Source organism: Diorhabda sublineata, chromosome 3, assembly GCF_026230105.1.
Source record: "Diorhabda sublineata isolate icDioSubl1.1 chromosome 3, icDioSubl1.1, whole genome shotgun sequence".
Classification (NCBI taxonomy): Eukaryota; Metazoa; Arthropoda; class Insecta; order Coleoptera; family Chrysomelidae; genus Diorhabda; species Diorhabda sublineata.
This window is the reverse complement of record NC_079476.1, coordinates 41,646,520-41,660,789: the sequence shown is the minus strand read 5'-3', so window position 1 is coordinate 41,660,789 and position 14,270 is coordinate 41,646,520. Positions and strand designations below refer to the sequence as shown.

Below are 14,270 nucleotides of genomic sequence, written 5' to 3'. Positions count from 1 at the left end.
AACGAAGACAATCACATTATTTAAGAGTATTAAAAATTTTCACTCAATATCCATCCAATTTTTTCACATACAACTATTGGATTAATGAATCTCTTGCAGTCATACACCTGCCAGTGAGTCCTCAAAGTTCTTAAATCACTTTGTTCCTGACGATATTTTCCTGAATGTCCTGTTAGAAAACTGAGATCTCTGACACATCTCACATCCCGAATTTCGTATCAAGATCAAAAATTCAGCTACAAACATTGAGTATCATTCTGAGATTCTTTGGGTCGCAGTGTATATGAGTTTTCATACTGGCGGATATGTTTTGTGTTATAAACATGTAACTACGTATCGAAAAAAATCTGTAGTGAATAATGATTGGAAGAAATTTGAATCAATGAAGGAATTATTTGAAATTCACCCTCAACATCATTGTACTCTAGCTGAATTGTGCTGTTCCAACATGTTCAATGAAAAGTACAAGCAGACACTCAGCCATTACTCTTTCTGCTTGACACGAAACAAACAAAATCTCATGCTGAATTCCCCGCTGCTTCACATTGTTTTTAACTTAAAATAGGGATAGCAGGTCTATTTTTTTTGGTAACATTCGAAATGGGAATAAAATGAAATTGTACTAAAAACCCCATTACTCAAAGTGTATTTTCATCTAACATGGCCAAAAAAAAACAATGAAGCTTTCAGAATTCCACTACTAACTGAACAACCGATAAATTTTATTTTGGATGGACTATTTGTTCGAAGTTTTGAAAATATACGAAGGTTACAAAATTATTTAGTTATTTCACCCACCAAATTCGTGAAATTTCCTCTCAATTAATTAATTACGCCTACGATACATACACTTGCGAATTCATTGTAGCAAATTATTTGCTAGCTAAAATCGAGTAAAGTTATTGAGGTATGCTGAGTTTCATCATGATCGTTTACAATGTCATCTGATTTGCGAAAATTACTATTAGATGAAAGAGAGAAAATTTTGAATCAAATTGAATGAAAAATCTAATAATTCATCTACAAATATTGATACAGCTTTTACATCTATAAATTTCATAGTAACTATCGGAAAATAATATTTTTTAGAGTACATATAGATTACATTTTTCACGTATTAAATAGAGGCTCTTATTTTTCATTCTTCGTAGTTCACGATATCTGTCTGGGGACAAATAAATCTAAATACGAAATGAATTCTAAATATGGAACACCAGAAAAAGGCCGAACGATAAATTTAGCGTAGTAATGCATTTGTGATTACCCCAATAGTACATTGTGTTTATATTTTTTTTCTGCAAATATCATTTACTGCATCGAAAATTACAACTACGTTAATTCAGTTCAAGGATTATCTAAGGTTCTGAATCAGGATAACAGTCACCAGTTATATGTATGCAATTGGAACAGCTGTAATGTCTAAGATAAGCTTCTAATTAATTGGACATCCTGTATATTCTCCAGAATCTTGTATAATCTTCAAATACAAAAGCGTATTGAATTATTTTCCGCTGAAAATGAACATGAAGCAATTTGTGTAGTAAATGTTAGTTCTGAAGAAGTAGAAAAAAAATTTTTTTTCGAGACGTATCAAAAATTATAAGAAATGCAACAATATCGTGGTTTTTATTGTATATCAATGACGGACTAAAGGGAAATCAACACTCGTAATTATCTTCATTCTAAATAATTTGTTCTATTTTATAATTTTCTTCAATTTTTAACTTTTTTCTTAATGAAAAATTTTGATTTAAGGTCTTTTTTGGTAGAAAATCGGTTTAAAAGAATTTGACGTCTCGATCTATCGAGGTTTTTATCAAAATATAGACCGCAATGGGTCAAAATTATTATTGATAATAGTTTTTTTCCTTCCATTTTTGATACATTCGATAAAATCTGATACTGGTGATGATTTAAGACAATTAAAAATGATGGCAATTATGTATACGAAAAAGTAAATTATATTTTTTGAGAATAGAGCGTTATAAATTTGATATATCAAAATTCAACGAAACATCTGACAACAATGTAAATACCATTATGTTACAATCGGAAAATTATAAAAATACACAGCGAACAAAACGTAAAATGTCGTTTCCAACGACTCAATTTTTTAAAAACTCTTGATTGGCTTTCGAAAAAGACTAATTACAATTTTTACATACGTGAACAGTTAGAATTTCTGCAAGAACTTCGATAATTTCGACACATCTCAATATCACATTACCGCTAAAAACGCTGGACATTTTCATTCCATTAGGATGCTCTTGTTTTCTGTGCAATTAGCGTAACCCTTTTTTTGTTTGAGGTTAGTCTTATCCTGAGGCACATAATATCCAGATAATGTCGAGGTTTCATTCCACCGAACCCCGATCTGGAGTTCAAATGTTGTAAAACAGGGTAATTAAAGTTATTTCCTTCCGCTTTTACACTGAAAGAAAACCGCGTTCAATTTATATCCAATCGCCAGAAAATGTTTTAATCCCAAAGAATTGTATTTTCGTGGTGAAATGTGGGTTTTATTTCCTCTTTTTATTGGTAGATCAATAATATAATTCAGATTTAGAACATAAGCTTTTATATCCAACAAATTCCCTCTTAAAAACACGAAAATTTATATTTTATACACTACGCGGTTAATTTAACAAGCAAATTAGTTATTTTGAAACCGGGACCGGGACCCTCTGGGTATATCATGACAAAATGGATCTTCAATTGATTATTTCACAAAGAAGATACCAGAAATCGACGTGATTCAAAGATGACTTACCTTAATATCTAGCTGGAGGAGCTGAAGACCGGAAAACCAATTGGAAGATGATCGACAGATTCCATGAAGAAATAGTACAAATTAAGAAGAGGTACTACCTATTTAAAGGTGTGCCAATACGTGTAGGAAGGATCTAGGGTGGGATCAGGATTATCAAGTTTATATTTCAAAACTGTTTCTAGTTATAATAGATCCACTAGAAGGTACTTCTTGTAGATGCCAAAACCAGATGCACGACACTACATTTTTGAAAAGAAGAAGAGATTCTGCCAGCTTTGGGAAGAAGAGGAAACAGTATTAAAGAAATTTTGAAATTTCAAGTATTGTGACAAAATTTTATATCGAAGGAATGTAAACACTTCCGAGATGGAAACTAGAATTAAAAAGGTTTTTTTTCCTTTCAATTTAACCACCAGACATGAGCAAGGTTAGATACCCCCGAATATGTGAAAGTTGAACATTTCAGTAGAAATGATTTTTATTAGTGTATCTATTCCAAAACCCCTAAAGCACAATTTTCTTCGATCGAATTAACAATAACCCTTTTTTTTTGTTTGTTTCAGGATGCTCTTATCCTGGCACCTAATATCTCCGAGCTTGATTATATTGTGGTTATGTTCAATCGAATCCTTGTGCCCTGAATATTGTCTCTGCAAACAATCCGAGAAAGGCCAAAGAAAAGTTTCCTGCATACGCGGTGGAATGCGAGATCCTATCCCAATAACGGACATCGATCCAGGCATGGAGGTTCTGGAAATATCAGCTCCAAACGATAATTTCAACGTACTATCCATCGGTCCGATTTTTCAACAATTCAAACGGTTGGAGGAAATTATAATAAGGAGATCGAATATTCAACAAATAGGACTACATCCTTTCTGGGGTGTGCCGACTATTCGAATTTTAGATTTAAGCTGTAATAATATAAGTTCTGTGTTCGATCATAATTTTCGGGGTCTAGTGAATTTGGTGGAACTGCATTTAGATAATAATCGAATTGAACGATTGCCGGTCGGTGCGTTTAAACATCTGACGGAATTGAGGATGTTGACGTTACGGAATAATTTAATTAGTGATCTAGAACCAAGGATATTTTTAAAATTGGTGAAACTGCACGTACTAAAACTTAGTGGGAATAAATTCGAGGAGGAACTGAATCCAGAAGTGTTCAAAGATGTTCCGGTAAGTTTAAATATTAGGTTAGAATTTCAAAAAACTAACCAATGAGAGGCATTTCCCATTATCTTCTAACCAATCAATTCAATGCGGGAATTTGAATATTTTCGTTTTAACATTGTTATGGACGAAACGTTGAGTAACGAATGTGATAAAAAACTATGAAAAATTAATTCAGCGTATGGTAAATTCTCAAATTAATGTAAATTTAATAATTTTAAATAGATTGCAAAACTTTTTGCCTAATAAAGAATGTATATTATAAATTTTTTCGTTAACAAGGAGAATTAGAAGATAAATAAAATGCGCCGGGTGTTTTTCAACAATTTATTATTGAAACAAATTGTAAAACTTTAGTTAACATAACAAAACACATAGTAGTTGATTTCTCTTGTGAGATTCAGCATACGTGTCATCACTATAAGAATCAGAACTTTTCCTGGATCTTTGTATTAGGGAGCTACTCGTAGGAACTCGTAAATACTTACCGTGTTGGAGGTTAAGTTGACTTTCTCCACAAACTTTTTTCCATTCGTTAACTAATTTACTATCTTTTGTAGAAATCTATTTGTGCATGAACTACTCTATACACTCAATGTAAACGATCTTATTTCACGTAATTTTGGCAGTATTTGGTACAGTGTGATCTTTTTAAAAAATAACCTACTCTCGGTTAATTGAACCTGGATAATCCTTTAATAAAACTTTGAGGTTAGGAAAATGTTTACGTTTACTTATGGAATTTTTATTAGTGGCAACCATGAGAAACTATCAAGCAACGTGCGATCGAGATTTTGATCGGTATTTATAAATGAGGCACTCAACTTTTGGATACCTTTTTGATATGCAAAATCTCGCATATTTGTTTAATTGAAGTATTGATAGCAATAAACCATATAAAAAACCTTGTTTGATCCTAAAAATCGGTACTTGTAGGACTGTCTCGGTTCCATAACCGATGGTACACAGTATTTTGGTTTGTATGATATTTTTTTATCCCAAGTTCCAGCGAATTTTTTTGGGAGGCTATACTCAATTCTTGGTACACGTTGTTTACTATTTCTTTTCACTAAGCTCTTAATCTGGGATATAATCGGGATTCATCTCAATTATATTTTCCAGGGACGAAATATCTTTGAAATAAAAAAAATACAGATAAATAGTGAAAGCTTCAAATGCAAACTAAAGCAATAATAATAAAAATTTTGATTTATATATTTTTTTATGTCTCCAACGTCTATTTTGAGAAAAAAGACGACAACTATCATTTGGATACCTAAATAAAGGGAAATGATTGCTGTACTAAATGTATATATAAAATGTAAAATAATACAAATGATTTTTTGTTAGTAGGTTTGAAACTTTCCAGACAACCTTTGTATATGTCGAGTTATCAATGCATATACGTGAATTTTCCTTAAAATAATATATCTACTTCCTTTTGTAACGAATTTTATCCCTTGAAGTGAATAATGCCTACAGATAATAACTAAGAGAATAAATGATTTGAGAAAAAAGAGTAATTATTGCTCTTAGACTACTTTCTCTAACTCTATACGCACATAAATGGCTATATAAATCTGCGGGTCTAATATTGCCACAGACAACTGGATTTTTGAGGCTTTTAACGATAAAGAATGAAAGCTTGATGTTCCTTGAACATTATTTGAAATAAGTACGGACGAATTTACAAAAAACATCCTTCACAAGTTGATAGAACTTATTAAATTATGTGAAGTAGGTATTTTATTATAAATTCTATGTCACTGATCATTTGAAGACTAGGTCAAAACAATCCAAACAAAATGGCAATATTTTATCATATTTAGGAATCCTTCACATGAAACCTTCAAATTCATCATGTACCATTTAAAGTTTTTGCCTTTTATTCAACAAACTTGGAAAGAAAAGATATTATAAAAGTGCAATTACATGAATTACCAAACTCAATAAATACGAGATTTTCTCTAAATATATCGAAACTGTCTCCATATTTTTGCGTCAAAATATAGCAGAGAACTAAGTTGGTGATAAATCGTGAACTGCTTTTATTTGAAACATTCTCTTATTAACATTGAAACAAATAATATTGAGAAACATGAATATCAATATAGAGAACACAAAAATAATATTAGAATCAAACTTCATTATGCTTTGAACAGACATTTTCTAGAAAGAATTTGGACAAAGGACGTAGTTGAAGATCGGGTTTGTGAATTTTGACTACGGGATGATTTTCCTCGAGAAATGAGTTAGTATTTGATGTCGAAAAGTTTGGACTTCTTTACTTTATTGAGAAGATTATTCTCTTGACGGCTGGAAATACTGCAAAATCTTTGAGAGCCTGCCGCTCTTTGGAGAGGTCTAGTTGGGAGGAGAAGGACCTTTGCAACATCCGGCCTGATAAATTCGGATTGGTTCGAAGAGATTTCAGAGATGACCATCTCTGCTTGGCAAATAATTGTTTCTGTTTGAACAAAAAATATCGCAATTTGAAGCTTTAGAAGTATCAACAGAAATTTGAAATAAAAGGCTTCGAAAAAGGAAGAAACGTTTTAATTATGAAGCCGGTGATGAACCCGATAAATGCATACAAGATATATTTTCGTTGTTTTAGTTAAAGATGCGGAATCATTAAAAAATCGTTTTGAACAATTAAAAATAATTGGTATATTTGACGATTCTAGGAAAAGTTCAAAGTAAGGAAAAAGAATTACTTCAAAACCATGCACCTCGACTAGAAATTTCTCCAGCAGCTTTCAAATTAACAGAAAATGATGTATCAAGGGGTGAAATGAGCTGATTTAGACAGAAAAATGTTAGTTGAAGATATGGAAATTTTGAAATCTGTTTTTCATTCAGAATTCTAAAATGTTCAAATTGTTTATTGCGAATATTCTTAACAATTCCAGTAAGTGTTGCTTTTGGAGAGAGATCATTTTCCAGGTTAAAACTGATAGGAAACTACATGAGATCGTCATTGAATCAGGATATATTAAATAGGTGATGTAAATTTATATTCAATTTTTATGTAGAAGTTCGCCCATTTGATGATCTATGAAATTTTATCTCGGCCTACGTGGAATGCGTGTCGCACTTTTCTTGTCGATGCCGCATTGTAAAATTACAAAATCTGCATTTTTTCGTATTTTCCACTGAATATTTATAATTTTTTTCAACTTCTCCTTCCAAACACATTCCGACGTAATTATTGAATGTTTTCTATCACTTTCGTGAAAGATCGTTATAATATTGTTTGAATTAAGACTTTCGATTGTTGCGGCACTTCCAGAAGATTAGGAATTGTGTATGATATATGTGGTCCACCCTTAACTGCGATGTGTTTATTCCAACTTTTCTTTCCACGTAATAATATTTTATTTCCATGAATTACCAATTCTGTTTCGATATGATTAGCGAACAATATTAAATATTTATACTCGAATGAAAAACCACATATTCTCAATATTTTATGTGGCTTCTCTGTAACCAAAACACGTATCTCGTTTGAAAGAAAAAATATTTGAGTTCGCCCCGCGTCGCTTATTCAAATTATACTTGTTAGCGTGAAATTAAGTGAGCTGAAACGAAAAATAATTATGCTTTTCCCCATTTTCATTCGCTTGGATATGAAAAAAAATCTTGAATTAAAATATAAAATGAAAATTAGAAAGTTTTGCAAGTGGTTGTATTGTAGTTTTTCCTACCGTTTCTTGACGCTCGTTTGCATATTTCTGGAAAAAGTGCTTCGCAGAAAATCAAAGTTCTTGAGGGTCCGATGAATTTTCATTGATTTGTTTTTATTAGCCACGTAATTATTGATATTTCTATAACGACAAATCTAATTAGAATAAAAGCATTTCAATTATTTACTACAATTAGAAGTAAATATCCTCCGCCAAAAACGTTTTTAAAAAAATGGCAAAATTGCTTACAAAATCGGTTTTCGCGGAATTTTTTTACAATCACACCACCAGAAACTAACAAAAAATGAAACAAGAGATATAGTAATTATTGCTGGTCTTCGAAAGAAATGTTAATTGGATTCTGTTTCTTATCAGTATTTTATTCGGCACAAATCGAGTGCTTCAATTTTTAAATTTATATTTTCTACAGATGAACACAAAAATAATTCAAATTCAATAAGGGAACAAATTGTTAAAATTTATTGAAGACGAGAGAAGTAAAAGGTAGCTGCCAATATACTGGAAATTGATTAATCAACTGTGTTCCTGGTAGTCAACGAAACGGCAAAACAGCTTCAACAAGAATTAACTGAAGCTGATTCTGTTCCTAAACTAACCAAGGAACACCGTATAATTAGGTTAAACTCACGAGAGAACATACAAAGGGAAATGTTGAAGATTGGGGTAATGTACTTTCCACGGACGAGTCCAGATTGAAGGATTCAATATATTCAAGGGTTCACACTGAATAGGTACTGTTTAGGGCCATATTTTGTTCCTATAATGGGCAATGAACGTCTTCATGTCGTCAGAATAGTACACCGGTACCTTCATACCTTCAAGAGTTGAATATTGTAATAGTAAGACTTGCCTGCACTTAACCCGAACTCAAATTCTATTTGGATCAATATTTACACAAGGAGGAGATCCACAGAGATTATACTAGCCAACTTACAAAAAGTACAAGATGTATTGATGACTAAGTGAGAAAATTTGGACCATAATTACTTGGAGAACTTGATCAGAAGTATGATACGGCGTTAAAAATATGATTAGAGCTCTAGAAGGCAAAACTTTCATATCACTTTCTAATTACCAAGACAATTTTGGCACTTGTATGATATTTATATGTCTTCTAGTGTACAATTTTTTCAAAATTTTCTCGTATAGTCATGAATATGAATTACGGTTATCATGTATGATAATTTTCAGTCATACAAAATATCCCAAACGTTGTTACAAATCAGATGTAGAGTCCTAACAAGTTAGCAAAAATTTTTTGTATGTTACTGTAGAGAATTTCGGTTTAAAAGTTTCATCTTTTGTTTCAGGATCTTCGGGTTTTAGAACTGAGAGGCTGCGGCCTGAAAAGAATCAACGCACAACTCTACCATTTGCTGCCTTATCTTTCTCATTTGGATCTGGGATACAACCAGATACAATTCCTCTCCGAAGACGAGTTCCACGAACTTCATCGTCTGCATATCCTGAAATTAGACGGGAATTTATTACCCGTTATTTTAGAGAAGACTTTCGTCAACCAACAACAACTGAGATATCTGTGCTTAGCTAAAAATCGTTTAGCTAAAATAACGGATACCGCCTTTTTGAATTTGACTAATTTAATTGAATTAGACATTAGTTACAACAAAATGAGCAAATTGGAAACGTTCGCTTTGACTCACGTCGCTGATACTTTGCAAAGGCTTGTGATTAGCGGAAATAAATTTACATTAGCTTTAATTAAATTAATTTTACAGACGTTGTACAAGGTGTGGCATCTCGAGATGGCGCACATGAAACTATCGGAAATACCTGATCGATTTCTACCAGATAGAATAAAAAAATTGAATATATCATGGAATAATATCACGAGTATGAATATACAGGCGCTTCCTAGACAAATTCTCGAATTGGATCTATCTTTTAATCGTATCAAAGGTTTGAATGATAGCACGGTGATAAAATTAGAAACATTAAAATACGTTAATTTCACAGGTAATCCTTGGTCTTGTGATTTGTGTCACATAACCTCAATATTGTTCCGTGTAAATAGAACGAATATGTTTAGAAATTCAATATGTGCCTCGCCACCTAAACTAATTGGTAAAAAACTTGTAAATTTGCGTTTCGAAGACGTGACCACTTGCGAAGCTGATAACGGTTCTAGTGATAAAATGCCGACGCACAAATTGAGCCTTCTCATCGGTCTGATTTGTATCATTGTGTTCGCTATTTTCTCGATAATATTCGTTGTGTGTTCGTGCGTTAGAAGACACTCTCAAAATTTGGCGAGGCAACGCAAGCGCGCCGAAAGACCAGAAAATAATATCGAAGACTCTACGGCGGCGGTTTTTTGTAAAGGCGAAATTAGTTTCAAATTCCCGTTGGATTTGACGGAAAGGAAAATGTCAGTGTCAACTATCGACGAGATCAAGAGGGATTCTCAACAGAGTTTACCGAATGGTACAGCTACCGGAATCTGAAAGGAAGACAGATTTTTCGTGCTTGGTCGAGTTTAATGGATGGGTTAATATCGTATCAAATTGTATATTTTATTTTGTTTTATCGAGAAATTGCACACAAGCTCCAAACTTCTCGTTTTCCGATATGTTCTGTAAGAATGATCGGTTTCGATTTTTTTCTATAGGTATTAAATTTTTTTTCATTACTTACACATTTTACAAAATATGAATTGTGGTAATCATCTTTGGTACATTTTATACTTCTATCCATTCATAATATTTCAAGGCACAAAGAAAATGGAGTTGCAATAAAAAATATATAAATTGTGATAAAACTTGATACATATTTTAATAATTTTTCTCATAATCGAAGCTCTTTTCGAGGCAATACAAGCATGCCAACGCTTAATTCAATTTTACACTCAAATATCGTAAGTTTTGGCTGAAAAAGCCTTTAGCACCTCCATTTATATGGCTTCATTGGACTAGAAGCCAATTTTTGATTTCAAGAAGAGGAAAAAGTGACATATGGCTGATACAGTAAACAGCTGATAACCTTGCTGAACCTTTCTGTGTTATCAGCTACAGAACAATGGAAAAAGCACCGGAAAGGAAGGTAGATATAAGCAAAACCAATTATTGAATCTCCTGGGAAACTATAACCAGAGTAGATCTGCTGAATAAATCAGACTAAGTAATAACAATCTACGAATACTAACAGGAGTTCTATGGGGTCACTGTCGCCTCAACAAACAACTGAAGACGCTAGCATATAGGACGAAACCTCTATCGACGTATGTGAAGCAATGCACCTGGGTGCGCATGAACTAGAAGACGAAGATCTCTAGTAAGGGAAGCCATCCCACATTCTAGATTAAAAGGAATGGGATTAATGGATCAGCTGTAAACACTGGTTAATATCGCATAAAGAGAGGGGGACCAAATAGATCCTTTGGGTCGCAGTGTATACGATACAAATATGGCTAATATGGTGGCTAGGTGATGACTCTGATTTCGTGTTTGATCATTACTTCACGTAGCTGTCTTAAATCATCTTTGTAGTAATCCTTATTGACCATTAATTCGTCCGAAACGAATTCATGGTGAACCAAAAAAGATTTTCGACTGATTTTGACATGGTTGTTTCAGTTCTGATTCATTTTTGGAACGCTATACTGATAAATTCACGTCAACAGTTACAAAAAAATTAACCAAAATATGATGAGTCGATTGATAAGAGATTTTGTATACTTTGCGATCAAATCATTTCCAACGATATCTTAGCGGTAATTCCATTAGGAAGAGAAAATTTCGAGCAAAAACAATGCTCACACAAAAACGGAACACATTGAGGTTTTTTTCAGTTTACTTAAACCAAGAAGGATTCAACAGGCTATTTACTACCAATGCTTTTTTCCATGAGCTTCACCACTCTTACTGTATAGTACAATAAAATGATTTAGTATTTTCTCTTGCAATAATACCTTCCTTAGACCTACTTTCCTTATCAGCTAACTGTCTCAATCGAATAACGTTGATAAAAAATTCGTTTTGAACTGTTTCTTTTTTTACTACAAATAACTGCATAGTCCATGCAGCAAAATTCATATTCGGAATTTAAGCAACTGCGGATAGTTCAATTCGTAAAGTGTTTTAATCAGATTGAACAGAATCCGAAATATTTCATGCAAATGGTCATTTGTTTATCATTAAATTTACACTGAATTAAGATTTTGGCTTCTTTGAATGCATTTATAGTACTCAGAAATATAGTTTTTGGATTTGAATTTTTCTCACTTTTTGACAACTTTTTTGAACGAAGTTTACTTTGTATAGAATTTACTTCAATATAAAAACTCGACAAATAGTTAAAAACCTTTAGACTATCATCATTTCAATTATTAAATCAATAAAGTTTGCTAAAAGTGAATGGTAGAACTAATAGTTTATTGATTTTTCCCGTTTATTTAATTCTGTTTAATACAATTTTCTAAGGAATTTAATATAAAAGTACGATATCGAGAGGGGTGGATTTTACGGTTGAACTGCTTTTCTAATATCGCTTTCACTGTTTTCATCTTTTACAAAAGACTTTTTATTGAAAAATTCATCAGTGTTTTCAAAAAAAGAATCAAATCAATTAGACTAAGGACTCCTTTGTATGAGTTTATAATCAAATTTGTTAACAAAAATTGTTTCTGAATCGTGAAAATCCAGGGACCAGTTTCAATGAACGGTTTAGTCAGATTATTAATTACAACCTTAGTAATCTTTCGGTATAGTTGACTGTACTTTGTTTTATGCAGCCAGAATACAAACTAAAATATAAAACAAATTTCTAAATATCATCCTGCTCCACCCACATCATTCATCGTCTAGCCCAAATAAAATAGGATGAAGATCCATGAGGGAGTGATGGTGTAAACTTTTCTTTACTCATTTTTACTCTTTTTTGTGATTTAGAGCAGAATGCGTACAATTTACAAGCATGAGAAGGATTCAACTAGGTGTCCAAAATATCAACTAAACTGCATTGCAACGTTCATGGACTACAGTCAAGAATATCTACAGACCGTTATTAAAAAACTTCTGTATGGACTGAAGAACATGACATGATATTATTGTATCTATTCTATCATAAAATTCGTTATCTAAACGAGAAAAAGAGCTTTCTCAAATCACTGAAGAGCTTTTATTGAAAAACTATTATGTGAATCCTGGCTAATATCCACCACAAGAAATGATGCAGCATATCAGCGTATTGAAACTGGGATGATTCCATTTCATACTAGTGATATTCCATAATCCAGTTGCTTTAAAAATAAGCGTAATCAAGTTCAGTCAGCAGCTTCTGCAGGTTTGGGAAGAGATTTGCTGTAAGACACTCTTTTCATTAATAGATCGTCGCCATTTATCTCGTTTGAATCAAGAATCAACTTCTTTGTCCTTGAGAAATAAGTGAAAAAAATTCACATGATTTAGATGACATTTAAAATTTTCAGGCAAATATTGAGCAAATAAAAAGACTGAGGAAACAACAATGATAATAAATAAAAACCAAACAAACAAAAAAACGAAAAGAAATTCTCACAATAACACAGACAGTGTTTTAAGAAGGTAACTAAATGTTTTCTCTGGAGGGATGAAAATATAATTTTTAGAAGGGGTCTTTTTTCGTAAAAGATGCCTCGACGAATCAAACAACTGTCGGAGTGTAATGGTTGTTGTAGAACGGGTACAGTTGCGATTATATTAATTTTTATTGTACTGCCAATTGGTTGGATGACAGATTTCACTTGGTTGAAGGAAAACTGCCGAAAATCTGTGACGATTAAGATGTGCCGAAGCGCGACATCTACAGCTGGTTCCTGTCAAACATGGAGCGGAAATAAACCATTTTAGCAGGTGGAGATGGTGAATATTATAATTTAAAATTATTCCAGTAGATTTTTTCTATATTTATTTTTCTTATATTCCTAAAAATATGAGTATCTCATCCGGATTTAGCTTTATCTATGACAGGATCAAGTAGAAGTTCTATCTTGTCATTTACAGATTTGTGCACTCTTATTAACAGCTTTAAAATAGTAATTTCTGTATAAAAGTCACCATATTTTCCGAAATAAGAAAATTTACCATAGGATTCTATCCACTATCGAAAAACTCAAACGGTTTAGTGTAAAAATTGTAATAAATTTTCAAAAAAGATGTTCTATCATCTCGTATCGTCGAATAAACATATTCACACCCCTGGATATTATTCAGTGTATGAATTTTGCATAACGTGATAACACAGCATCACTTCATAAATTGTTGTCGGTAGTAAATCCACTCTCGTATAGTCAGTTGAATGTTTTCATAGGTCCTGAATATTCAACATGGGTGGGAGTATTCAGACAGTCGGATATGTTTTGCTTTAGAGGTACAAACGTCAAAATATACATAAATCTTCAGCTTTACCGATTTATTGTTGAGGTTATATGTTAACATCAAGTTTTCTCACTGAAATTATTTTCTTTACCTTAACTCTTACCCTATAAGTTTTCGAAATATAATAAATGTAGTGATTCAAGTCAAAAAAGTTATGGCGATGTAACGAAAAACATATTTCTCGTTTAATTGAAAAAAACTTCGACTAAGTGCTATAAATTATTGCAAGAGGCCTATGGGGAT

The 14,270-nt window shown here is 32.4% G+C and overlaps 1 protein-coding gene across 1 annotated transcript; it reads left to right on the top strand.

Annotated features, from left to right (window-relative positions):
- The first annotated feature begins 2,817 nt into the window (after positions 1-2,817).
- LOC130441791 (leucine-rich repeat-containing protein 15-like) lies at positions 2,818-10,118 on the top strand. Its single transcript, XM_056775579.1, has 3 exons — positions 2,818-2,861; positions 3,334-3,952; positions 8,964-10,118. Exons 1-3 carry the CDS (start codon positions 2,818-2,820, stop codon positions 10,116-10,118), a joined length of 1,818 nt encoding a protein of 605 aa, XP_056631557.1.
- The last annotated feature ends 4,152 nt before the right edge of the window (positions 10,119-14,270 follow it).